General features: G+C 46.2%; 1 protein-coding gene across 1 annotated transcript in view; it reads right to left on the bottom strand.

Moving 5' to 3' along the window:
- The window catches only part of LOC128726530 (RNA-binding protein Raly), a 28,601-nt gene extending 1,038 nt beyond the window's left edge, over positions 1 to 27,563 (bottom strand). Inside the window, exons 1-7 of the mRNA XM_053820345.1 lie at positions 27,419 to 27,563; positions 22,314 to 22,421; positions 18,425 to 18,503; positions 18,057 to 18,074; positions 8,730 to 9,253; positions 5,253 to 5,390; positions 4,891 to 5,195 (exon numbers count right to left, since the gene is read on the bottom strand). Coding sequence (XP_053676320.1) covers positions 4,891 to 5,195; positions 5,253 to 5,390; positions 8,730 to 9,253; positions 18,057 to 18,074; positions 18,425 to 18,503; positions 22,314 to 22,421; positions 27,419 to 27,563 — 1,317 coding nt within the window. The remainder of the gene's footprint in view (positions 1 to 4,890; positions 5,196 to 5,252; positions 5,391 to 8,729; positions 9,254 to 18,056; positions 18,075 to 18,424; positions 18,504 to 22,313; positions 22,422 to 27,418) is intronic.
- Between the last annotated feature and the right edge of the window lie 283 nt (positions 27,564 to 27,846).

The raw sequence follows: 27,846 nt of genomic DNA, 5'->3' as shown, positions 1-27,846 counted from the left end.
AAATTATTTCGAATGAATAATATATTTTTATCATTCGGACTTATCTTCCGCCAACCTTGCCAATCCGCGTGCGCGTCAGAGGCGCTCTAACTAGCCGACCGTGTAGCCGGATGCATGCCGTTGCATATCGCTTCCTGGGACGTTGTTCCACGTGGGGTGCGGTCTCCGGCAGTCCTCTGACACAGGGCACAGGGACGTCGAAGGATGGGACTTTTTTTTTTGGCCATGCATGACGTTGATACGAACGTCCGGGCGTTCGTCTGCTTGGTGGAATTATTCGTGCTGCGGTTACGGTGAAACCCGGACTCAGTCAGGTGAGTCACGGCAGCGGGTGTAAGGTTAGTTATGTTTACTCGCATTTTGGCTTTGGCATGAATATTTTCCCCATACCGTTTTTGGTTGTGTGTTTTTTTCTTGCTCACACCGTTAGCTAGTTTCTAGCTCGCAAACTGGCAGGTTGCCTCCGGTGGTGGTTTTTGGCGTAATTCAGATCGATGGCATTGCATCAGGTAGCGTTTTGGTAAAATAAGAAAAAAACATGTGCTCTGGGGAGAACGGTTGCAGCATGCGGAACCATCCGTGGTGGTCCGTTTCGAGCAGAAAGCAGGCCCTTTGTACACGTTTCATTGGTTTTTGGTGTAGCCCTTCCATGTGAAAGGCACATTTGCTTTCGAGCAACACGATGGGTGTACAAATTTAAAGAGCGTGAAGATTGGGCTATTGATACGAGCTTTTTTTTGTGTCGTCGACATTTCGAACGTCTATGGAACCAAATAGATGAACATTTTGCAACGCTAGATATGTTTCAGTGGACTCAGAAAGGGTTCAGGCGCTGCTGAGGTCAATGTTGATTACGTGCATTGATTACTGCGTAGTTTTGGAAGGAAGAAACTTACAGAACTTATGCCAGTACTAATTCGGAACTTCGTAATATTACACCTTAACAGCTGAAACCCAAAGACCATGTGTAATAAAAAGAAAAAAATAATGCCAACAAAATAACAAACTAATCGACTTGAAAGGACACTTTGAATAATCAACACAATCAAGATATACATATACTTCATTAAATTAGAAAAGCAGTACAAAGTTGACCAATTGAAATGTTTACAAGCACTTTGCGAGCCTTCAACAACATCAAACCAATGGATACATAATTGAATGTAACGGAACATCTTACTAAAGTCATGAACGTTTCACCACGCTGTTGGGAGTGCTCGTGAAAAGAAAATTAATGGCACATTAGCCAATAAATCCAGCGCCAAAATCGATCGGATTAGGCACACTTGTTCCAGCTGGATAAAGTTACCTGCAAAACTTTCGCACCCCTGTTGCTCGGCATACCGACGTGGCAAGCAAATAAAGACGCACAACCGAAGGAAGAAAACTCACACAAAAACTTACAAATAAACGAAAACAAGCGCGACAAACCTATCTTGATTTATTTGCCACAAAAGTTTACTCTCCTCGGTTGGCAAGACGCTTCCCAAACCATTTCCCGAAGGATTGCTGCCCCAACTCGCACCAATCCTTCACAGCATCCGTGAGCTAGGGAAAGCGGCAAGATTTCGCACCGGAAAACCGAACATCTGCTCGCCGGGAGAGAGCGAAAGATCAAACTTTTCCGATAAACGGAGCCACGGCACGGGGCGTAACTAGCGATTGGAGCCGCGTGGCGAATCGAGGCGAGTAAAATCGACTCCGGCAAGTAGAGAGTGTTGTTTTCACATCAACAGGCACCGAGCACGAAACGCTTTCGGTGTTCCGAAGGACGACGGAACCAGAAAGGGTGCTCGTCTCTAGGGCCCTGTTCGATGGATCCTGCTGGCGCTTGTGTGAGCCAGCTGCATCGGGCAGCATCAGCTTTCCCCCGTTCGCAAACGATGTCTTTCACGCGAAGGAAGCGAAGGGATAAATCTGTTGAATTTTGAATGCAGTCCAAAAATAGCGCCACTGAGATGGGGCCGTAACCGGACTGGAGGAGGCCAGCACCGAACAACGGCAGCCCGAGACTAAAACCCATCTGTTCGTAAATCAGCCAAACAAGCGTGCACGACGGGCAGGAACAGAAGCTGCCAGGCTGCCAGGAACGCTCGTTGGACATGGTGGCGTGGAAAAGTTAACTTCCACGGCCAACAGTCCCGTTTTGCACGTAACGGAGATTCACGGAGGGGAAAGATTTCCAGGTGGTAGAAAGGTGCGGAGTATATCACTGTTTCCACTCAACCACCGCAGGGCACGGTTCGTGAAAGGAGCGGTGTTTTCGAAGGAAGGAAACATGGGAAAAAGATTTTCCAACCTCGATAGCACTAATCTGAAATCTTCATTTTCAATTTACAGTTTCCGTCCGGTTTTGGGGGAACAGATTCTGCAGCCCCCCAAAAAAAAACGTAAGCGAGGAAAGGATCAATGAACGGAGACGGGTTTGGTCACCTTCATCATTGGTCAGTTTGGGAATCAGAGCTGCCATCATGGCGGTTACACGTCATGAAAAATTGATAGTATGCATTCGCTTTTGCCAATGAAATGATCGAAACTTGGCACATAATAATTAAGATAATTAGGCACCGAGCGGAACCGTGATGAAAATAAAAAAGCTTAAAAGCTTCGCTCTGTGCAGCATTACTCGTACTGCAGCTTTATACCTTACATACCTCAATAATTCAAGCTCGTTTCGTGGCAGAGGCTGGTATCGGTTTGTTTCATTTTTGTTTTGCAGTTCTCTTTCAAAACTTATTGTAAAGGATCGAGTGTTTTTAATAGGGACTTTCCTCATTTGAAACATCGAGCCGAATGGAGTCAGTTAAATAAGTTAGTTACCTAATAAAAGAAACAGAACGGTTTATGCACCATTTACACTGCCCAAAGGATGACCAATTTCTTTTCAAACGACAAAAAAAAAACAGATGTTAAAGAGTCTTGTTTTCTCGCCATGTTTCCTTCACCACCGGACGTCCAAGTACACGCAATCCGTAAAACATGTACTACATATTGGCGCTATCATCTTTGGCTTTCACACTTTCGCAGCTCCCGGCGCTGCTTGCCGGACTTGAGGTTGACTCGCAGGTTTGCTGTTTTCCATTTTCCCAATTCGTTCCGGAGCTGTTGGTTTTTTATTTACCTTTTTTCTGACTCCCAACACGAAAAGAAACGTTCCAGAGTAAGGGGCGAAGTCCGATAAATGCATAATCCCGGTCGAAGCAATTTTTCTCCCCTTACGGTCCGACACGGGCACTGGGTGGTGGGAGAGCGAATCCCCACTCCCACACTCACAAGCTTGCAGATGCAGATTGAATGGTTTTCTCGATAGGAAATAGATTATGTCCAGCGTTCGGGGGTTAGGCTGAGGCCGAGGATACGACGGAACAAGCGAGTCCTGGTGCGATATTCGAGCGGCCTCGGTTCGGTTGTGCCGTGGGATTTTTCACATCCCCTTACGGGGAGACCAAAATGCTTTGCCCAACCACCGTAAGGACTCTCTTCTTCCACCCAACGAACGTTCGAAGACGGTTCGAAGTGATTTTTATGGGTTCGAATAAATTTTTATGTCCGCAATGAGGCCCACATAGCAGGGAGAAAAAAGGCGACGCTTCGGTCGGTGATTCGGGTGCAATTTCGGTGTGCAGACTAAACAGAGAGAAAAAAATGAGAGAAAAAAAGAGAGAGACAGAAAGGAGGACGGCAAAAAATGGCAAATAAAACGAAATGTTTCCCAGCACGTTGTCGAATCAACGGTGGCTTGTTTTTAGCTTGGGCCGATTTTCACACCCTCTCTTTCCGGCTTGCGAGCCTTCGGAGGAAGATTAAAAATGACGTCCGATTGGATTCGTGTCGAATTTTGTTTCGGCTCTTTTCCGATTCGCTTTTCTTGTCCTCTCGCACCAAACACCCGTAAGAAACCACGACTGGGCCCTGAGTTATTTCCGTTCGCCATTGCAGCGGGTGATGCGAAATCGGTAATCCGTAAAAGCGGTGAAAATGGGAAATTCCGTCACGTCCCGGATGCTGGCATTTCTGACCACTGAGCCCAGCTACTTCCAGCAGACGAAAATTAGCCCGGAGTGGTGTTGAAAGTAATTGATTCTTGATTAAAATCAGTTACACACGCGCGCTCGTCCTCGTCTTCGCGCAAGGGCGTAAGGTTGGGTCACTTCGGGCTGTTACCACGGTCACGTTCCGAGGTGGGATCGAGAAGGGCCCGGGAATGGTTGGAATGTTGTGTCACGCTTAACGACGTGACGGGATTAGAAAGTATCAGATTTTGAGAAATTGATAGACCTTTTACCGGGTGCTGTTGGGTGATGGTTTTGTTTTGCTTTCGAGACAAGGTGACATCCTTTTGGGGATGGGTTGGGTTTGATTTACCCCGTGAGTCAATAGTGTAAGGAATTTTCATGAAAGAAACGCATTTAAATGGATTAAGTGAACGTTTCACCGACCAGTTTTTCTTCACGGCAGAGCTAGAATCGGGCATCGAGCTGATGCTAGGAAGAATGTCAATAGAATGGAAGATTTGTTTTTACACTAAACTGATTCTTCAAGCTGCTATTGTAAATAACAAAATTCCTCTGCACCAATTAAACAGATCATTAGACTTTGATGAAGAACTAACAAAAATACTAATATGTATTTGAAAGTTACATATCAGAAGTATTAAAATAAACTAACTCGCTAAAATCATAAGATTGCTAAGCACGTGAAAGGTGAAAGTACACCTAAACTCATGTTTTTTATTTGTACAGTAGTTAGCTCTAAGCATAATCCGGCAGTTTCGACTCCAAAGCTGTAACCTTGTGGAAATCAGTGTCAGTTATTTTTCACAAATTCATATGCTCATCTTGCAACCCAAAAAACTGTTACATGCGCGTCAGAAAAAGACCTCCAACTCACCTCAGCCTGATCCTGTTTGTCCTCATCCAGCTCGTGCACTCCGTTAGTGATGACACTCGGGACTGGTGGCGTTCCGTTCAACTTAGCGAGTTCCAGGGCCGGTGGCGAGCAAGGCATCGTGGGCGTACTGTTAGCGGTGCGATCACCGACCAGTCCAGCCATCTTACCAACATCCTCCGTCGAACTATCGCCAAGCTCGTAGATGTTCACCATGTGGGCGGCCTGGGCATGCACCATCAGATCCCACGGGTTGGTGAACGAGTCCTTGCACGCCACACACAGCAACTTCGCCTGCGGGGTAGGATCTGCGCGAAAGGACATTAGCGCCAGGAGTTTCCACCATCGGAATGGCACAAACTTACAAACTTTCTGCACCGGAGAGGCGCTGAGACACTTGCAGGTGAACCGGAGCTTGCAGTAGCTGCGCTTGTGATCCAGCAGCTCGGTCAGGTCGGTGAATAGCTCCCGGCAGTTGCCACAGATGAGTGTGTCGGGATTACCTGTTGTGGGTGTGGGCGTGAAGAGATAAATGTATTAGTGCCAAGCCACGAGAGCGCTTCCGTAATTTAAGGTGGTGTAAAGGCCTCCTCCTGTCGGGTGGAAGTTGTTATTATCCAATTTCGTCCTCCGAAACCCACGCTCTATCCGATTTCCGCATACCAAGGCGATGGGGTTTCGGGTTATGGAGCTCGTACTCATAACCGTGCCAGGGAATGGGTTCTCGGTTCGCTCTTGCTGACGTGCTGCACGTGGCAGAGATTGAAATTTACGATCCTACTTTGCCACCTTTTCACCACCACCGGTGGTTGAATCAGTTACATGCACTATCCACCTAGCGTGCCCACGAAAACCAGCCCCAGTTTTTCGTATCGGAACTTCCGAATTTCCTGCCGCCGTACATCATCGCCGGAAGGGAAATGGCATAGCGCACAATGCGGAAGTAGTTGCATGACCCCGAAACCCAAACACACACACTCACACACACATACACACGAGCAAGCACACCGGTTTCCCTCACAGACAGCAACAAAATCATCGCCGAGTTTTATTCCCGTGCTTTAATTAAAATATGAATATTTTATCAACTACCAGGCGACCCCATTCATTTATTTGTTACAAATAGGAAGTGTGTGCTTTTTTGCTTCCTCTTCCAATGCTCGCTTGGTTTGGCGGAACGAGCTCGAGCGCCACGTCATCGCCCTTGTAACAGCGCGACGACCCATCGCCGTCGTGGTGGAAAATCGTGGAAGTTCAGCTTTTATTGGGCCGTGCGAGCGAGATGGAACATCACGACGTACGGGTTTCTGGGTGTCGTCTGGTGAGGACGCCAACTGCCAGAGCTGCTCCTTGGTGCGAAGCTAACCACGAGCCTTTTGTGTTACTTCATCAAGCCTTCGAACGTGCGGGTTTGGGGTTGGTTGTGCTATTTTCCGACTCCGTCACTCTGCCAGCTGGTTGAGAAGTAAACAGCCGTCACGCCACACAATTGGTGGCGAAGTAAGCAGGCTTTGGCACAGAAGGAAGGCGCGCACATGGAACCGACCGTTGCATGGAGGAGGGCAATAAAAAACACGTAGCCCGGAGGGTCGAAGGAAGTGCATCCAGGATTCAGTAGAGGTGTGTCTACCGTGGCAAATGGCGTGAAGGGATCAGTCGGAGGAGAAAGCCGATGGCTCGAACCAAACGAGTAGGCTCGGTTTTTGTGCGACGAGTAGGCGACGATGGGAAAAGGTGTGAAAATTTAGCAACTGACACGAGCCCGTCTCGACGGTCCTGACACGGCAGGTGAGAGAGTACTGGCTGATGGAAGAAGTTTAAGCGCATCCGTGGACCTAGCATGTCATGGACTTCTGTGATGGAAAGGGTGCGACACTCAAGGGACGATGTTTTCCTAGGTTAACCTCAATTCATTCTTCATTGGAATATCATGCGTTTAAATTGATGCATTCGTTTCTGTGCAGTAACAAGTCGTTGTAAGATGTCTTAACGAAATTCCATGCGATGTATTTTCATTTAAGAGCTCGAGAAAACTTCTGTAATTTACTTTAATTGATTGATAGGTTTGAAATGAAAAGTTTTGAAAGTAATATTACTCTCTTTTTATTTTGTCCTATTTAAATTAACCATGATGAACAGGTTTGCAATTTTAAAATCGCATTTCAAGGATTATTTATAAGCAGCTCTCTCAGTTCATTTTCCAAATTCTTTTAGAGAGAGCATTTATTTGTACCCAAATGGCGAAACTTATAGACAAAGAGGCGCCACGCTCTGGTTCCAGCCCATCCTGTTTCTACGTACATCCTACAAATCTTAATCACACCAACACCGACACGTAATTACACCGCATGATTTATGTCCTGTTCTCCTGTCTCTAGGCTCGGCCAGCTTTTCCGTGCCACCGTTTCTATTCACCCTGCGCTGCGGGATTTCTCTTCGTGGAAGAGACGACCATCGAAAAGAGGGCGGAAACCGTTGGTCACCATCTCCAGCGGTCGACCACTTCCCATAAAACATTAACAACGATAAGGCGAACTTCAACACCTCATCGAAGAGATACGCTCTTTCCATTGGGAGGCGACAACCCCATCTGAATCCGGCCGGAGGCGACAAGTGCGAAAGAGCGTCTCGGTGTAATGAAAACTTTTCCACGAGTAAGGCGCCTCTTTGGTAGCGGAATTGGTAAGCTCCGTTTCTTGGCCCAACTCCACCGGAGGGTCAACAGGGTGATCCACCAGACCGAACCGTCCGAAGAGAGCCTTCGAACGCGAACCAGCAAATGCTCCGTGTACAGTCATTAGCTTCGGTTGGGCGTGTGGTACGGGAAACGGCACTTCCGGTCGGTGGTCTATGTGGCCGACGCTTGAGCTTGTTGCGTCCTGGATGCTTCCGTGTGCGAGGACTGAAAACGACCCTGCCAGAGGGGAGCCTCACAGTTCATTACACGAGAATCATCGTTAAAATCAAAAGAAAATCGTTCCCAGGAAACTTGGCAGCCCTGCCGGAGGACGTCGAACCGTCCGAGCAACAGCCAACAACGCCTTCAACCAGAAGCAGCGCACTGGAACTTCCTTGAAACAAGCCCCCAAAAAGCCCGGCGGGGAGTGGCTCGTTCGCATCCGTCCGTGTTCGTGTTCGCGTGCAAAAAAGAGTTCATCCGGCTTGGTCGGGCGACAGGACACGGGCTCTTTCGTTCCCAGGCACCCGGGAAGTGGGAGTATAATTATGAATGTAAATTCAATGAATTGTAAATGAGACCATTTTCTTCTGTCGTCGAGATAGTGGCCCGAGGACGAATCCTTCCGAGGCCGAGGCCTGCTCTGGAGTGTTTACGCTTGAACGATGCCTTCGACACCGAACGGTGATGGCATGCGATGAGATTGAGCGAGCTGGCCATGGCCATTGGATGTCGAGGACTGAGGAAGCCCTTTTAACTGCCCGGTAGCCTTGGCCAGCTTTCCTGAGCCGGGTGAGTTTTTGTGGCAATCAATATTTGAAGCAGTTGTGGATAGGGCGTGACCGACGGCACGCCAGCCCTAGTGAAGGATGATCCGGTGCTTTAATCCGTGTGGGAGATTGAGTTCTTCCGGGGGTCAGTTCAACAGTGGTTTAAAGACGATGGACCCCAAATTCAAGGTTCTTTGCGGATCATGAAAGAACGTACGAAGTTTATTCTCCTTCTAAATGGTTTCGGTTTGAGGTGACAGCAGTTTTAGGGAGATTGATTTGATCACATCCAGTCGTTCTAGGTTGAGAAATTATACACCACACTACGTGTTTGAATAAATCGATGATTGATTGAACGTGAATAGTGCCTGTCCTCACAGCCTTCAGGTACTTACTGTACGTTTTGAATGATCCAGCGACGTGTCCGTTGGTGTAGCTTTGCATGTTGCATCCTGTGACTCCTCCAACAACACCACCCAGTTCCGTCCCGTTCATCAAACAGTTGTTATTGTTGATGTAACCGTTCGAACCGATACACCCGTTCGGCACCGTCATCTGTACGCCATTGCTCGACCCAATCCCATTGCCTGCGGCCGAGTAGTAGTTGGCCAGGTTACAGGAAGCGCTCTGTACGGGGCTGGCTACAGCAACGGCTTGCATTTGCTGCTGCAGCTGTTGCGAGTGGGCCACCAGGTGCATCTGTTGCTGTTGTTGCTGCTGCTGCTGCTGTTGTTGTTGCTGCTGTTGCTGTTGCTGCTGCTGTTGTTGGGCATGGCTGTGGGTCAGAATGGGACCTGCTCCGTTCATTTTGGGCGTCATTCCCATGCGGCTGGGGGCCATCAACCGTTGTCGCTTTAGCGGCCGAGGCTGAGCGTTCGGTTGCTGTTGCAGCGGTCCAAACAGCGTCGAGGCGTAGTAGCTGCAAATGAGATGAAAAGAAGGAGAAATGATGATGAGCAAAAAAAAAATAACTACCTCTAGTACGCAGCTCATTAGCGCGCGTGACGGAAGCGAATAAAGTGCCTCTGGAGGGGAGAAGTTTTTCTCGCCGGGAAGCCAAATGTGGCATCAATCGAACAAAATGGACACGACAGCATAAGCAAACAATTATGAGGTGGTCGTGCTTGGTGGTGGCTTCAGTCGACCTGCCAATAGCAGCGCCGGGCTCGTGTTCAAAGACGCTAATGATGCCGACGAGTCCGTTGAGCTGGTAATGAGCGAGAAACTTTTGCTGCGTTCGTCCTCCCGGAAGCGGAAACAGCAACGACCTCCGGGTCATAGTGAAGCAGCACTGCACAGAGACCGGGAACGCTGTAGAACGTGTTCTCGCGGAAAAAAAGCACCCATTCCAGATCCGATTGCTTGGATCGAGCCGGCGGCGAAAACAAGTGAAACAATAGCAACGATGGGAAAAGCTTGTCGTTTGAACTTTCGCGTACGTTGAGTTCAATTAAATTACAATATAATGATTATTTGCTTAGCTGTTGCCTCAGTGTGTCTTGTCCCGGTGGCAAGGCAACCTCCTTGCGAGAATCGCTGGGAATTGGGAGGAAAATAAACACGATACGCTTGAAACGCCACGGACAATGGCAGCTTGTTGCTGTCCAAGGAGGCGCTCATTGTCGTGCGGATGACAAGTTGCTTATCGCATTTTTGCCACCCTCAGTCACCCGGGACTAGGAGAAGAAAAGGACTCTTTTCCTGCAGCTGCAGCCAGGATTCAAACGCGGGAACGACACAACACGAGAGGCCACTTGGGTTTGGCTCGCTCAAAGATACTTCACGAGTCATTCATCGGCTCCGTCGGTGAATAGCTTCACTCGAGCATTGTAGGGACAACACTTAGGCTTGGTGGGGTGGAAAAAACACACATACATTCATTCAGCGAATACTTCACTCCTGGCTGATTGAGTCGTCGGTGCGGTGTTTGCAGACATGATTTAAATCGGTCCTGGTTTTGCGCCCCACCGACAGAAACAAGCGTGGTAGAATTGTTTTATTTGCATAAAAGATCACCGTCGAACCATCGTTGCCGTATTGTTCTCTTCACGCTGGAAGCTAGCAAGATGCCAGCAGGATGACACCGAGAGACAGTGGAGTAATTTGTTAATATTTATTCTGCACACAGCTCGTGACTAATGGTTCATTAAAATGCAATCTGCTGGAAGTTTGGAGTTTTAAGCTGAGGTTGGAATTCTCAGAACTTTGTGGATCGGCAAAAACTTAGTGGCGAAAGCATCCATATTTCTGGAACATCGATATACAGCGATTACAAACGTTTTACAATATGTGGCTGCTAATATTTTTTGTTTCTCTCATTCTGCTAAAATCCTAATCAACTGGATCACCTCATAGTTATCCATATAACACCAATAAATCAAGCGCAATTGGGCTATATTATTGTGTCTGAATGCACATCAAAAGACCAGCGTTGTTAGATCTAAAAATAAACAAAACACGTCCTCACCCCACAACAGATGCCACCGACAGCACGCGGCAAAAATTAACGAATCGTCACTAACCTAATTTGCATCGTTATCGCACTTGACGGAATATGAATTTCAATTAGCTTCCTGTTCGCTGATGGATTCCGGATTGGCTGTCGAGGTGGTGCGTAATTGGCAAAAGTAGCTAGAGCACCGTAAGAGAAAGCAAAAACGAAAAGAACGAAGGTACCTTGCTTGGGAAAAGAAGCCAATAAACCGCGTCTCTGATAGGGACTCGCGGGGACATCCATCCGCAAGTGACAAATAATTGAAAATTGAACGAAAGATAAGCCAAAACCCTGCAGGCGGTTTCCTGCAAGGCGGAAGACAGGACTGATATCTTCAAACCGGACGACAATCACGCGCGTCATTAAAATTCAAAATTATACAATCAGCTCATCCCGTCCGGTGTACCGTCCCAGCTTCCGGTGGGGTGGGAAGAAAATGATGGAAAAAAGATGAAAGTGCCGGCCCGTGATGGCATCAAACATAAACCAGATATGATTCGTCCTCGGGTGGAGTGCGTGGTAACATAGAAAACCACCATTGGGGAAGGAGGACAGAAAGAGAAAGTAACCACGGCATTAAAACAGAACCTCGAAACAAAACAATAACAAGCATCGAAACAATGGCAACGTGCCGGGTTGAAGGGTGGCGAAATGAATCCCCCCCATCGAAGACGGCCTAAGGAAATGGAAACAAAGCAAGCGACGACTTTTTGCGTCAGTCTGGAAATTTTTTTCCGATATTTTTATCTACTGAATTTTTTCACCACCCGAGTGAGGCGTGGAAAATGTTTCGAGGCAATAACGATGAAAGGACACGGATGCGCTCCGATGACGGGTAATGTTGGTAAATGTTTTGTTTTTCCCTCTGTTTTGCTTTTTTCCTTTCTCCAACTTTTTCCCAGTTGCCTTTTTCCTTGCCCAGCATTGCAATGCAAACCCTGTGGGTATGTAGCTGCACTCTGTGTAGGGTCGTAATTTTTCCACCCACAGGAAAAAAACTGTGAAAGGAGAAAAAATCCGAGCCTGTGTTTCGTCCATTCGTCCTTTCACTGTCACCTGTTTTTACAATGATATAGCTGCTGCCAACAATGAGGCGGGACGGGTGAAAGCAAAAAGTGTACAACTGCAAACAAAAGGGAAGGGCGCCTCGAGTTCGAGCCCTTTATGCAAACAACCTGTTTGGTTCGAGGGGAAACTCGGGCGTCGGTTCGGGCATTGTATCGGCGTATTTTTACAGACGAGTGTTTCTGGTTTTTATCCCATTCGTTGCAGAATTGTCGTATTGTCTGCCAATGCACAGTGGAGTGATTAAAGCAAGTATAACAAGAGCTCACTGGGGTTGGGCTCATTGGCACTGGATTAAATATTGAGAGCAGCTTGGTTGGGAAAAGGGCGAATATTTGGGGTTGAAAATATTGAAACAAATGTCAACGAGTTTTGAAGGAAGTATATCGACAAGCTCAGCATAGCATAGGTGCTTCGGAAAGGATACAGTACATGATGAGAAAAACTTTTATCTATCAATACTGCTACTGACAAAAACGAAGTTAAGCCTCCAATATTTCACTCATAGACGTAAATTTATTCTATTCTGCTTTAGTTATGTATTATGCTTCGGTATTATGTTTTGCACGAATCCGTCTCAGAAGAGCACATTGTTTTCCATTAAATGAAAATCAATCCAAAGGACCCACCATTGTTCCGATTATGACAGGACTCAAATCGCATTAAGAACGCCGTCGATTTGGATACGAAAATCCACTCTCACTTGGCTGCAAATTCCAACCGCAACTGAACTGGCTGTTGCTTCTGCTCATGGGAAACCCTCCACAGTCAAAACAGTCATCAATCATTCGGTTTTCCTTGGATTTTCCTCCTGCCCACCTCGTAAGGACACGCTTGAACGCCTCGCCTAAACAAATTGATAGTCTATTGATCAAATAATTTAGCATTAGCAATTAGAGGAAGCTGTTGGCGTTCTCCCGTGCCATCAGCATCGTCATCCCGGTGCCTCGGTAAGGTACAGTTCTAGGTCGGGGTTAATGTCAACCCCGCACTCCTCTTCTCTCGCTTCCTCACTGTCTGCTTTGACAAAACGATGCCGAAGCGAGCATGAAGCAAAGGTTAATTTTTCATCTTCACAGCAGGGCGGCGTGCCGGAATGGTTCTGGTCACGATCCGGAATCTTTTCTTGTCATGCATTGCCGCGCATGCATGAGTGTGAGTGTGAGGGGTCGATTTTCCTTACCCATCGGCTTATGCCATTTCCGGGAAATACCTACCGCATGAGCGATGGCTTCTGGGAGTCGATAAAGTGAGCCGAAAAGTTAATACCACACAGCGGCAACTTGAACGTGCCAACTCATGGCGTGATACGAGACCGTTTCGCGATCCGTACCAGGGAGTCGCCACGGCAGAAGGTAAACTTCAGCACTGTGGGGGCCGAAGACAGTACTTGGGTGCTTCTTCACGAAATCGATACCATATGGTAAGGGTCCGGACTCGGGAGCACAAGACAAACGGGATATTAATTGATTATGATAGCTCGATAAACTTCCATGTGCGTCGGATGAAGAGAGAGAGAGAGAGAGACAGGACATAGAGGTAGAAGAAGGAAAGGACCGTCCGTTCGGCCGTTCCAGGATGGATTACCATTTTTGGCCCATTTTTCCCCCAGGAGGGAGAATTAATGCGCAAAGGGCATTGAGAAGGGCGACGGTGGTTAATAGATTGAAAAATAGCAGAAACGGTTCCTTGTCACGGCACGACACGCGTCACCGGTGAGACACGGGCGTCAGTTTTCGTAAGGAAAGCCATCCACCGTGGCGACGGTTGGAAGGAGCAAATTCTTCCAAAGAAAAGGTGATCAGTCTGAGGAGGAAATGAGCAAAAAATACACCCCGAGGCTTATGGCAACCTTGCCATATTGGTTCGTAAAGCGAACGAGCGCCATTCGTCGAACGGTGACGAGGCAGGAAAAGTGGATTAAAACGACCGAAGCAAGGCCCATTTTCGTAGGCTTACGTAAATTAAGGCACCACCCCGTCGTGCGGAAAAGCGGATGGTCCATGCGTGACGCCTTGAAAGAGCGATAAAAGTGAAACATCACGAGAGGCCGGCTGAATCGTTTCGGCATTTCGGGTATCGATTTTGGCTTCCAATAAAATACGTCCTGTTGGGGTTTTCCTATTTTTTGGTTTGTTTTGTTCATCACGATGCCACAATAATAAGCCCTGGGAAATGTGGAAAATCATCATGTGATTAAGAACGGGTGGTGCGCGACCATGATAAAACGGATTAGCTTCTGTATGGTTGAGACACGTTGATAGCATTCAGATTGAAAAAAAGAAAGAGAATTGTTTGAGGGAAGTGTTTGACTGCAGATAATGAAAAAAAAGGCACTGGGCTGGGTGGGAATAAATAATTGAAACACTTTATTGCATTCTTTCGTTCAATGACAAGCTGAAATATTGCACTGGAAAATTTATGGTGGCTCGTTTTGACGTGAACATCACAAGGGAAAGTGTTGTCATAGCAACAGTTTCATATGACGTCATTTGTACAGACTCATAGGCGAATGATGCAGACTTGAAGGTGAATAAAAAAAGAAAAAAAATAAAATATTTTTCACATGAATATCGATTTCAAATGACGCTGATTCATCTTGAATTAAAAGAAATCAGTCTTTCAGTGATGGATGCCTAAAATACTTAACCACAAAAGCAACAAACGTCATTCATAGTGTACATATTTTACACATCTAGTTTAACTACACGAGATTCAGCGTAAGTAGAATGTTGAAAACAGCCCTTGAAGTCGGATTAAAATAAAGGAGTTATACCAATTCAGATCGAGAGCCTGCTGGGATTCGTTTAACGTTTTTTAAGTCGATTTCCATCGCGCTCAGACCTTCTATTATCTCCACCTGATAAATATGCCATGATGCTCAATATCATCCGAAATCTCGGCACTCCGCAATCGATTCGGGATTCCCCGCTGCAAAGCTTGTTTTTTTTGCCCGTGCTTTCCTCGTACAGTTCCGTTCCGCGAGGTTAATGAAAAATTCATTTCCAAACGCGGGTGGAAAATATAAATGACTTTCACCAGCCGTTCTATCCTTCCCTCGTCGTTGACACCGAAGAGGTTCGGCCGGGAAAATCGTCTGCCACGCAAAGCCCGACCTTTTCGCCGCTCTACGAGGAGACGAAAAAGCTAGCGGTGGGGCTAAATCTCATAAATTTTAAAATCAACATTATTAAAAGATTACATTAGAAGATTTATTGGGTTATTTCACTTATTTATGAACAAACGGGGCTTATCGTCGGCGAAATCTATCGTTATCGCTTGGAATCAGCCCGTACGATGGTGAGCATTTCCCGAGTGTTCGGTTTGGTTAGAGGGAGGAAAATAATCAGGTCAGAGCGGGAAGTAAATAACCACCGAACGCTTGTTGCTGTCGTGGCAGCCCCCAAAGAGGATGGATTTTGATTTTGATGAAAAAAAAACGGAATCATCGCAAACAAAGCACGCCCGCAGATATCATTCGCGTTTCCGTTTTTCCGCCCGACGCGCGTGGAAAATCATGCGGCCCGGAATCCAAAACCCTGCTCGCTCGATATTCGGTCGTTGAAGTCGATCGATTCGGCACAATGCTTGGCTTGCTGGAACGCAGTCGGAAGCATTTCGCCTTTGTTTCATAAATAATTGATTGTTTATCTGTTCGACTTTTCGATTTTCCGTTACGCTCCCCTGGCCAGCGAGCGGTGGAAAGAAAAAAAAAACACCCTGAAAGGAGTGGGAAAAGAAAAAGCGTCGGCGGAAATGCGATGCACGGAAGTGTAATTTGTTTGTAGATTTACTTAACCTTCAACTTTCACTTCTCGCCCCGGTACGGGTGGCTGGGGCGCAATGAAAATAAATAAACTTTTGCCGACAAGCGCGTGTTCCGCGTGCTCGGTAGGGCTGGTTCTGGCAGAAAGCAGGCGAACATACCGGCCTAGGCAGGGCGCTTATTAGAGTGATCCAGTGTGATTTAGGAGAGAAATGACCCGAGGCTCGGTTGAGGGTACCGTGTTTCGTTTTATGGACAGGCAATGGCACAGAGCAGCGCGTTTCTGTGACATAAACGTGATTCGATATCGTCGATACATCACGCCGTAATGAAATTGATTGCAATTAATTGAAATGTATGGCCGAGCGTTTGTCGGTGAACGATCTAATGTTGGGGCGTTTAAGAACGTTGTTGACTCGAAGGGTGGTTTATTGGAGCAAGCGATAAAGCTGAAACCATTAGTACATGCTAGATTGGATCTTGTAGTAAAATAAATCGTGTAACAAATACATAAGAGCCATCACTTAAACAAGATTTTGTTCATTCCTTGTGCAATTCAGTCGTCTAACTGAGTTCACGAGTATGATTTGTAGAGTGTTTTTATGAGCATTTTTAAGAAGAATGTCCTTTTTTCAAGTAGAGGCTTCGGATCCAGAAATAGTTTTATCCTTTAATAGCCAAATATAAAACAAACTTCGAAACTCCTTATGAGTAATTTTCAAATCTAATGCACTTCGTAAGCAGCTTAATAGTCCCTCAATTTGAACAATGAATTACTCCCCCGACCCGAAAGGGTAGAAAAGAGATAGTAGAAAAAAACGAGCACATAATTAGCCTAATGTAATTGCAAAGTTCATCAAAACTTATGGGAGCTCGCTCTGGACCTGGCGAGAGCTCCATAAACATGTCCGGCAGTCGATTGCACGGGACCAGCTCGGAACCAGCTCGACTGCAGCTAAGGATTGCAGTGAATGAGAAAAAAAAGGAAACTTGTTTAAGCTTTAATAACCGCAAAGATTAACTTCGGTTAGGGCGTACAAAGTGCCGGCCAGTGCACAAGCATTCGCAGCTGTAGCGCAATGCAGCGGGAACAGATTGGAGCCAGTTCCTTGCTCGATTTACGGACGGTAAACAAAGTGGTTGACCTGCAAGGATGGGGTTTTCCTCGCGACCCTTTCAGTCCACACTATGGTGATGCTATGCGAGCAAGCGAGAAAGAACGCACACTACATACGAGCTAGCAACAATCGTGAGTGATCTTTTCGCCTTTTTTATCGTCCACCCAGTGAGCTCGAAGGGCCAAACTGCGGGCAGACGATGAATATGAATGGCCAGCTAAAGCGACCGGCGTGCAATAAAAAGATTAAACTTTCATTTTAGCTCATCCCGCCCCCGGTAGAGGACGTTCCCCGTGGCCTTGTGGCTTCGGGGGAGGGATTTCGACCCAGCGTCAACGAGCTCGGTCGCTAGGAGGACTGCATTTTCCCATTCCACTTCAAGATGGCGATGCATAACCGGGAATATGGCCCGAAAAGTAACCTCCCAGACTCGTTCCCGGCTGGCCAGCCAAGCTGCTGGTTTTGCATGGAATTGGCTAATATTTTGCTTCACTCCTAGCCCGCGGAACGGTTTCGGTTGGTGTGCGTTAAGCGTTTTTCAGCGAGATTTTCCTCCCCGCGATGCTGTATTTTACATCTTTTTGGATTTTTTTTCTCACTTTCTCTCATTTTCTCTCTCTCTCTCGCATACATTTGGGGTGCGTTTTTTCCCGGTGCACTTAAAATTCATCGCTGTTTTCCGCTTTCTCTCGACATGTTCTACTGAGAAACGTCGCGTAAGATAAACCCGAGCAGGATCAGGAAGTACAGGAAAGGGTGAGAGAGCTCTGTGTTGGGCTTAAATTTTGAACTTTTAACGGCATCGTTTTCCATCCCAGCACACCCGTAGTTCCACGCGGCGTTATGTTGGTAAGGATAACTCATTTCATAAATGGGGTGCTTGTTCAACATCCTCCACCATCCCCATTGCCAGGGGACTGAAAAGCGGGCGTTAATGATTTTCCGGCGTCGCCGTTAGTGTTTCCGTTGTCGTCGCGATTAAGCGCGATGGCGGAAGCGATGCGCGTTGGCTTTTTTTTTGCATCTCATCGCCTGACGACAGCTGCTGGAAATGAGCAACCACGCGCAGGACCAACAACATCACGCATCATAAAAGCGGCCAATTAGTTAAATCATGTGTGCAAACGAAACACGACCGGGGAAAAATCTTCCTTTTACAAGCATGGAAAGGATAAGAAACGAGGGCTGGATTACGCCGTCAATGAGTGATGAAGTCTTCGGTGTTGTGTGGCAGCGCCTAATGGAGCTGGTTTGTGGGTGACATCCCATCATCACTTACCTGTCATAGTAGTAATCCCTGGAAGAAGAAAAGAAGCAAAATGTAAGGGTCAATTAGAAGAACAAATATTAAAAACATGATCGTTGGATGAGTCAATCTAATGGATGAGTAAAGCTAATCTAAATAGCATATTAACAAAAATCTAAAAAGAAGATTATTGCTCTCTTTAGAAAATCTCTCGTATTCTAGCGAAAATCTCTTGTATTCTATGTGTACTCGCAAATATCCTTCAGTTAAGTAGTAAGATAGTTCAAGCAATCAGTAAATTTGATTGACAATTGACAGCTGCCAGTCTTCGGATGCTACAGGATCTTCCACCTACTCAAAGTACTACAAAATAATAGTAAAAACAAAAACTCTTTACTCACCAATCGTTTCCGGTTTTAGATTTATTTTGCCGCTTTCGACCCGTTTGGTGTGGTTTCGGTTCCGCAACCATATTTACATCTGCAAAATAGTTGAAGGTGTAGAAAAAAAAGCAGAGAAAATCTCATCAAAACAGGGTCAAATATGGGATCGCGCGCGGAATGTTAATGAGGGTAGCATTCAAATGCAACGACACTACGGCGACAGCAGACGTGCGACATTTTTGGGAAGGGTTAATTTTAGTGTCCCATCCCACGGTTGGCTGCAGGCCCTTCCCGTGAGCCACCTCCTTGCAACCCACCATCATTACGCCTATGTTACGCGTCTCGGCAGGGACTAAGCGGCATTATGAACCCCAGGACGACGGCGACGGAACCGGCAAGGACGGCCTTGTATGGGCCGGAGCGGGCAGATAGTTCACTAACAAGCGCGTTTTTGCTAATTATAATTAGTTCAATTGTCGTCCCCGCGTCATTTCGCAAACAATGAACAGCCGGGTGTCGTGGCTTCCACCATGACGCCATTGACGCGGTTTCGGGGAGGATTTTCGGCACAGGCTTTTTTGTGTCATTTGCTCACCCATTCCGCCGCCCATCGACGCCTTAATTCCGCGAATTGCGGGGTTTTTTTAGTGTCTGCCGGAGGACGCACGGTCGTGGTGGTTTGATGGTGGAATGCCGCCAGCATTGGCGGGTACGGATCCGAGCCAACGTGTCGCGGATACATGAAAGATAAATTTTCTAGCGATCGTAATAACTATTTTTATCGACCAGCGCGCGTCTGTGCCATCGCACCTTGGCCACTTTATTAATGTCCCATCCATGGTGGACGCGAAAACGAAAAACAATCGTTGAACATTTCGTCGGATGGCTGGCATTTGGTCTGCTTAATTTTACGCAGGGGGTGTCGTGTCGCCGCCTTTAAGAACGTTGTTCCTGGATGGAGTGTGAACACGCGACATCCACATGGATTCCGGATTGACCCAGGCAAATCGCAAGCTATCGCGATCTGTTGTGGCGCGGTTGTTGAACGTGGTTCTTAAATCACGTGCCGACACGCTGCTAGATCGGTGTGTCATCTAAGTGGGACCGGCATTTGCTCAAAAATATCACCATGGCAACGCGCGAATGAGGATGAGACCAATGGGAAGATTATGCGCCGTCGCGTAACTTTGATCGTATCCAAGAGAGTCTATTTCTAGTGGCTATCCGTCGATCAAGGTAAGTGAGAAAATTAGATAGAGATATTAGAGCGGAAAATAAAACAAACCGCAAGCATACCGGCTGTTTGTAAGTGTACTCGGTGTCGAATATTTATGTTGCCAACGAGCCGTAATGATCTGGGGAGTTTGAGAATAGAAATTTTTGCCGGACACAAAAGGAATTGAGTAGGATTTCCCATCATCATGAAGGGGATCAAACCTCGAGTCAAGCTGAGTCACGAGTTATAAGTAATCCTTTTTTTAGTTTTGAATTGAGTCAGTGAAAATTCTATCGAATTATTCTATCTAATTCTATCGTAACTCAATCTACCCAGTTTTTAAGCGAGAAAGCTTTAATGGATTGAAACACATTTTAAGTCTTTTGATAAATATCTTCTTCTTCGAGGATTACCGCATATTTTTTATCCCTTCAACTTAAACGATCTGACCGATTATTACAAAATCAACCAACATTTGCGTAATGAAATACACACAGCAGAAATACGACACTGTCAAGATGGAGTGTCACTCGGTGTTTTTAAATTCTCGCCTTCCTTCATCATCAACGCCTTCAGGTGGCTATAATTTCCCACCTGTCAATCATCCGTGTTCCGACGCATCATCCCATCCGCCAGATCCGAGCTCTTTTTTATTACCACCCATAAACGATCGAGAAGCATTACGTAAGCACATTATGAATGTCATCCTCATACTGCCGCAAAGCGGGAAAATTCACTCCGGGACGGTGAAGCAGCTCAACCGGGAGGAGCGCTGATCGTCTTTCACGACAGCATCTGGTGACGGTCTTTAAATTTAGAACATTTCCATCACAGCTCTTCGGGCGTCGAAGGTACACACTCGTTCGTGGAGAGATGACGAGAAATCGTCTCCCGCTCCGGCAGACGCTGCTTCAACGAACCGATCGAAAGGGGACAGATTTAATTGCTTAATAATTTCATTCGTGCGGGAAAACTCCCGCAGCATGATTACTTGTGCCACCCGTCAATCCAAAGTGCATATTGCAACAGTTGCAGTTTTAGGACGTAGTCTACGGAAGAGCTATGCAGCTCGTAATCGGACAGCGAATCATTAAATTGGATTGATCGATTCGACTGGAATGAGAGCAGCTCGGGAGGGAAAATTTTTCGCTTCGTCCATTTCGGATGCAATCGGCAAAATTAAAAATAGCCCTACCATTATCGTTCTCGAAACAACTAACATCAGATGTGATGTTGGACGAAAATTTAGCGTCATAAAAATATAAACTAAGAGACGGGACGCTTTCTCATGCTGCTGTAGCTATTTTGACCATCAAGAATGCGGATAAATAAAAGCCACTATGCTAAAGCCACTAAGCTGTAACCAACGGGAACAGCTGCTTGTCGCACGAGAAATGGGAAAGGTAGACTTTCTTTTTGTTTCGCGATGAACATTTTGTTTGCCTCAGGTTCAGTTTGTTTTTTTTTTTTTTGGTAAAACGAATTTCAACGAGTCTTGATGGTTAGCTTATCGCATAGGAAGTATCAACCAACGGTTTAAAGAGAGGATCAAAATACACTTTAATTACAATTTTTTTATTTGGCAGATTTTAGCAAAAAAAAACCAAGTAATTATAAATCTTTAAATTAAGTAAACTTTGATCATTTTCACCTTGGAAAAATTGTAACAATCATTCAAACATTTCAGTGCAATTAAATTCAAAACTCCACCTTATTAGGGTTTGCGTTCTCGTTAGGCTGTTTTCAAATATATGTCCAATGCTTTCAGATTGGTTGCCACGAAATTGTTTCCCAACCTACGGTTTCACGTCAGAACGTCCTAACACTAGCCCTCCATCATGGTTTTCTTTAATTATTCCGCAGTCATGCAACCTATCGCTATCTTGCACGCGGACCGTGCGGCCATAAATTAAAAGAAACAAATGGCCCGGAAGGAAGAACTTATCCATCCTGTACGCCGTGCGCGGAAATGAAATCCAATCCCGGCCATTTGTCCCTCGTTTTCCACCTTCTCCGGACACGCATTGTTGAAGGGGCCGAAAAGCAAACCAACCTACCGGCTGTTGAGGGTGCCCTTATGCTCGACGCCATCACTAAACCGAAAGGGGTTTTCTGATGGCACAAACTATGTAGCGAGACCGATCGGAACATGCCGTGGCACGCACTTTTGCAGGCCGGTGGCTTCCATTTGGAGTCGGTACGTAACACTAGTTTCGCCCCGGTTTGATGGAGAAGAAAATAATTTATGTATGACATGGCAGCGAAAGTTTCGCAGCATTTGTTTTTTCCTTCATCATTACCCGGCCATGATTGATGATGGCCTCGGGGCAGCAAGCAATCATGCCATGATGTATCCATTTTTAGTTGGTCTAATTTCACCCTCCCGAGTGAAGCGCAATCCTTCATAAGTGAAGCTTTAAAATGGACAGCAAAAACATTGTGCTTTAGGAATTTCAATAAAGGATATGCTTCATGTGAAATGTTGATAATAAGTTGGAATGAAATTCACTGATCAATGTGTTAAATATCACCCTGTGTTTTTTGGCCAAAATTGGAATTTCAGGTAGTGTTGTATATTATTCTGATAGTTTGGGATGATTTCTAACAGCTTGCATTTTTACAAAAGAAGCCGATATAATCTAGTACTTGCATTGGAAACCATACATTTTCTCTCATTTCCCAGTAACTTACCCAATGTTTGGCTGAGCACCGTCCGGCCATCCTCACCGTGGCATGCGTTCCGTGCGTCGAACGGGTTTGTGAACTGCACGAAAGCGTATCCTTTATGCATGGAAATTCCTGTGAAATCGGAGCGGAAAAGAGAAAGAAACACCATAGCCCATTAATGGAATGCGTTCGATGGTAGATTATGATAATGGTTCCGATGAAATAAAACGACAAATTACAACGCAGCTTTGGCAGCAGGAAAAAAATGCGTTTTTGTTGCCCGTTTTCTTCCGCAGGAATTCCTCTCCGATCTCGCGCATGAAACGATGTGTAAAGTAAGCTGTCCGTTGCGTATGACAGACGGGTGAAAATAGAAAGCGTCAACATCTTTAGCTCGATTGCAGGAGCGCACTATTTTTTGTCCAGCCTCGGGAAACCAACAGTATTTTGTACATTTTACACGCCGATGCTCAATACTTGCCAACGGTTGTCAGCGGAACCGTACGCTAACAATGTGATACCATTGATGAATGGCATAAATTGAACATCGAATGGGAGAAAAAAAGTTTCTCCTCTCTCTGTTTCGAGGTGAAAAAGTTTTGTCGATCGAAGGAATTCACCACCTCCACCAGCAACAGTAAAGGTAGATGGTAACCACGCGGAAAAGTGATACATTTTTTAGCAAGTGTGCGGAAAATGTGCAGCACATCTCGAAACGAGAATCGGACCTGAATGCTGCAACTGATCGAAATCACGGCTGGTGTTGTGGTGATTCGGAGCGAACAGTTCGGAAGTGAGAGTAGTGAAACGAAAAAAAAAAATCAAACTCAATTTCATCGGCTGAATAATTCACGCATGCACGGGCAAAAATAGAGAAAGGATTATCTGGCACCAGGATTCCGATCGGTTCGCAGCAGCCCTTCGCAGCTGGTGGCGTAGGGCGCTCGAGAGCTGGAATCGACCGCTACGGTTGGGATGGTTGCTCGCATTCCAAAGCAAAGAAAAAATCTCCCTCGCATCCACGTCAATGACAACAATGGAAAGAAATCGAGCTGGGGATGGTTGGCGTGCTTGAAAGGATTTCGTTGCAGGTTTGACGAATGATGGGGAAAATCATTGTTCAACGCAGAGCATTAGCGCATTTAGCTAGTCTTCTGAACTGGGAACAAAAATGGAACACCGGACAGAATGAATTATGGTAAATTATTATAACTTTGAGAGTAAACATTCAAACTTTTAGATGTAGCCTAGCTGGTTGTTCAAAAGCAGTAATTTATGTGATTCGGAAATTCAAAAATAGAATAAGGAACTCAGCTATAAAATTGTCTAGTAATAGAAAAGTATTGAACATAAATAGAGATGATCATATCGTTTGATCATTCAGATGCTTCATCACCTGCTATTCACTGACCGCATGAAATCAACCTAAATTCTCTATTGATTGCTCAAAGGTGATTCCAAGGCCCTTTTTTCCAACATCGACAATCAAATCAAACTTAGGACCAGGCAAATATTGCCCTCTGTATGAGTTTGGCTAACCACTGTTCTGCCAATGCGTATGAATATCCAGTTAATCACTGAAAAATTGGTACTTCTGCCTTTTCATACTCTACCACCCCTGTTCAACGCGTATTCCAATCGAGTGTTCGGTTACATGCGACCTAGGATGGGGCTTTTGCTCCACCAGAGGCGATCTATTTTTCATCATGTGAGTTGGGCGAATTTTTTGTTGCTAAAAATATCACCCTCACTGTTCGTTTGCAATTGCGAGTGCAGCACGAACAAAAAAATGCCCTAAAATCCGATCGATGCCTTTGCGAGGATGATTCGGATTCGAGGGTCCACTCGGAATCGACGACGTCCCCGATGGGAACGCGTGGAACACCGGTGCAAGGAATTATCTCGAAACCCGGGACCATTCGTTAGCAGGGAATTGTTTCCTGGTCGCCTCTGGCACGGTGGATATGTTCGACAAAATTGTAATCTGCCCGCCTGGCAGACGGACGGTGGACGTACAGGACTTTGTTTCCGGCCCACGCCAGCATTAGCGGATTGGGTGCGTTCGGAAGGATGATACGGAAAAAATCCCCTAAAACGAAACCATTGGGTTGAGGGATCGGATTTGTGCGTCGTTCTTTTTTTTTGCTACTGGTTTTGTTTTAATGAATTCCCCACCTCGAGTGGCTTAGCAAGATGCAGCTCTTTGGGTGCCGGAACTGAAACTGCACCCGTTATGTGAGATTTATTTGCCATGGTGCCCATTACGGGTGGTTTCCGGTAGGTTGCGACCACATCTCGAAGGGTGGGCTTGATGGAGTTGTCCGCTGCAGCGATAATGACGCAATCAGCCGAGACCACTGCAGAGAGCCCTCAGGTTGAAGGCTCTACGGTTGATGGACGCGGTGCAGCTAACGAGCAACAATTTTCGGGTGGATTTGGGTTTTGTCTGCGCAATGCCGTCGCAATGCGGACGCTCAATGGTCCATGGTAAAAAAAAAACAGTGTACACAATTTAACAAAACCAGCGAAATTAACAAACAGCGAAACAACACGCTCATGTGTATGAAACTGCACCCGCAGGTGAGCTGAAAGCGACATTACCAACCCGAGGGTGAGTGATATTAAAAATTGATAAAACTTACAAAACTGTGATCCCTGGTGTGCTCGGCAGGTTGCTAGCGCTCAGACGTGGCTCTTTTTGTTTTTCTTTTCGTCCTGTTGGCCCCATTTCCTAGAGCAACCAGCTAACGCCACGGAAGCACGAAAATTCGAATCAAAGAACTTCGCGCAACGGGTGCGAAAACGCGCACTACAACTGTGTGTGAATAAAACCCAAAACCATGACCCACCGTAATGATCGTGATTTCCGGGCATAAACTTTCCGACGTTCCGGCCGACGCTCCCGCTCGTTGGTCTTTTTGAAAGAACTCCTGCAAAGGGACGCTCCCTCGTACCACAGTCAAATGGTGGAAAGTCCCTACCACGCAGGGAAGTTGCAATTTTCTTGCGCTTTACAAATCGCCCCACCATCGTGCGTCGGTATTAGCTCTAAATTTGCTCGCATTCGAACGCGAGCTCGTCCATCACCGTTCCAACGGAGGGGAAATGTAACTTGCCCTGGAAAATGTTACTGCACCAGCGAAATGGGTGAGAGCGAGTTTTGCTGCAACCATCGCAGGTTGGCTGCGAAGAAACGATTAAGAAAGTTTCTAATTAAAAGCATGCAATAAACTTTTATTTACCATCACTCCGTGTCGAATGGGGGAGTATCCGAAAGGAGCGATAAGGCGCGAGTGTCCTGCTGTCGATGTACAACACGTGTGGAAGGAGCACAGTGGGAGCGCGAAAAGCAGAATGAATCAGAAGGGAGTGAAAATTGCATTGCCATTTCCGCAGCGTTGTGCATGACAGCTTGACAAGGTGTGAATTCACCTGAGCAGCGTGCGATGAGGCGCGGCTCCATTAATGCTGCCGGTGCGGGAATTAGCTGCTGTTTCATTGCATGTCACAAGTATTTTAAGGAAAAGCAATGGTTCACATCGAGCAAATAATTTTGAAGTTTTTTCTGTTCCGCAAAAGTTTTGAAAGTACAGAAAGGTTCAGCAATATTTTTGAACTAATGTATTAGAAATGAACACGATATATTGAATGATTCCATCAACTACCATTATTTCTTTTCTCGAAGCTCATTCAAGTACGGAATGGAAACAAATTTCGAAATTACTCGGTAAAATCAAAATATTCATCAATACACTAGCATTTCACTCTGTAGTTTTCCCCTTTTCCATATTTTTCACCAATTGGTGTTAACCTTTTACACACAAAAATCCAGTTTTTCTTACACTTTGCTCACTTTTAAATTGACCACAGTTTCGCGCGGTCAACCAAACACATGCCATGGAATTATATCAAGTGTCAGCAATTTTCCGCGGTTAGCAAACACTGCGGTGAACGATTGCCGAACGAGAAGTGAGAAAACTTTTCCCCAGCACCATAATGCACAGATTTTCAACCAATTTCCACCGCTCAATAGTTGCGCGATTGGAAAATAGCTTAACCCCTCTTAAAGTGAACTTTAATGGAAGTTGAATTCTTTGATGCTCGTTTCCCGTTTCCCGATGGTGGCCCCGCGACTGGGGTGGAGAAAAACTGCACGTCATCGGACACAAGAGTTCTCCAATTTCTGCAGCGACAACGCAACGACCAAGCACACATTCATTGGACGCGCCACGAACTTTGACACGGCCCGGAGCCGGAGAAGGAGCTTACAATTAAGTTTCTTAAGGCGATTTTCCACTTTCTTATCCACGCGAGCAGTTTCTTCTTCACTGGCGAAGCCCGAAAGTCCTGCCATTCCCAAGCTAGCCAGTCCGGGTGGACGTTTCCGTCTGGACGTCTGGACCAACCCGGCATCGATTTGTTCCCATTCCGAGACAGCTTCCGAAGTTCGCCAACAGCAAAGGGCCATCGCGCGGACACGAGACATGAGATGTTCTCGTCCTGGCAGACGACACCATCCATCCACCACCAGGGGGCAACGTGGAAACTTTCTCTAATAGACTATTGCAAATTCAATTACCCCATTTGTAGTTTATACTTTTTCCGTCTTCGTTTCCGGCACAGCGGCACAGGGAAGGTGGAATAAATCAGCTCAACGGGACCCTGATCGATCTGCACTTGAGCTGCCCTTCTCGGATGGGAACTAAAGGCTGGGCAACGGTCCAGGAGCGTCAAAGTGGATGCTGTTCGGTGACATCAAACGGACGAATTATTGATGCGATAAATGGCTTCCCAAAAATGGACGCACCCCGAGAGGTGTTGGTGTCGGTGATCGGCCCGGATTTGATCCGAAAGGCGTGCAATGGTTCGTTCAATATTTTATTGAAGGCTTTTTTTTTATTTTGGAGCTACATTTGCATCGATTTTTCAGCCCTCCATTTTGAAGGAAAATTTCGACAGGAACTAAACGGACGAAAAGAACCCCGAATGCTAATGCCCTTGATTGGCTTCTCCACGCAAAGTGCAGAAGTTCGGCCGGAGATGCACCCTTCAAGCAGCCCTTTCCTTCCACGAGCCACGGATGGGCTTTAAATGAAACAAAATAAATGCGATGCTGCCCGAAAACTTACCCGCCAGTCGGCCGTAACGCTGAAACATCCGCTCGACGTCCGTTTTTGAGCACTGAAATGTGTTCAAATTGCCGACGAAAACTCTCGAGTTCACCGCCTGCGGGTCCTGCGAGTTGGTCTGATTGGAGAGTTTTGACATCTTCATCTTGGCGGCTTCCTTTTCTCGTGGTGTGTGCTACTGGAAAGAGAAAGAAAGAGAGAGAGAGCAAATAAGTGAGTGGTTCTGGATCGATGGTGGAACAGATCCTGACGGGTTTACATTTATCAAATGCCGCCTTCAAGCCTCAAAAAACACGCTGGGAACCTGAGCCGCTGTTAAAGGATCCTGGCTGCAAAAGGATAACGTTTAAGCAGCGATTAAGTGGCGGCACTCCGGTTCCGGAGGGAGCGAAATAAAAAAGTCATCTTTCCAATCGGAGCACGTTTCG

Source organism: Anopheles nili, chromosome 3 (assembly GCF_943737925.1).
Source record: "Anopheles nili chromosome 3, idAnoNiliSN_F5_01, whole genome shotgun sequence".
In the NCBI taxonomy this organism is placed as follows: Eukaryota; Metazoa; Arthropoda; class Insecta; order Diptera; family Culicidae; genus Anopheles; species Anopheles nili.
Note: the sequence above shows the minus strand (reverse complement) of the source record. Positions and strands in the feature narration are given on the sequence as shown.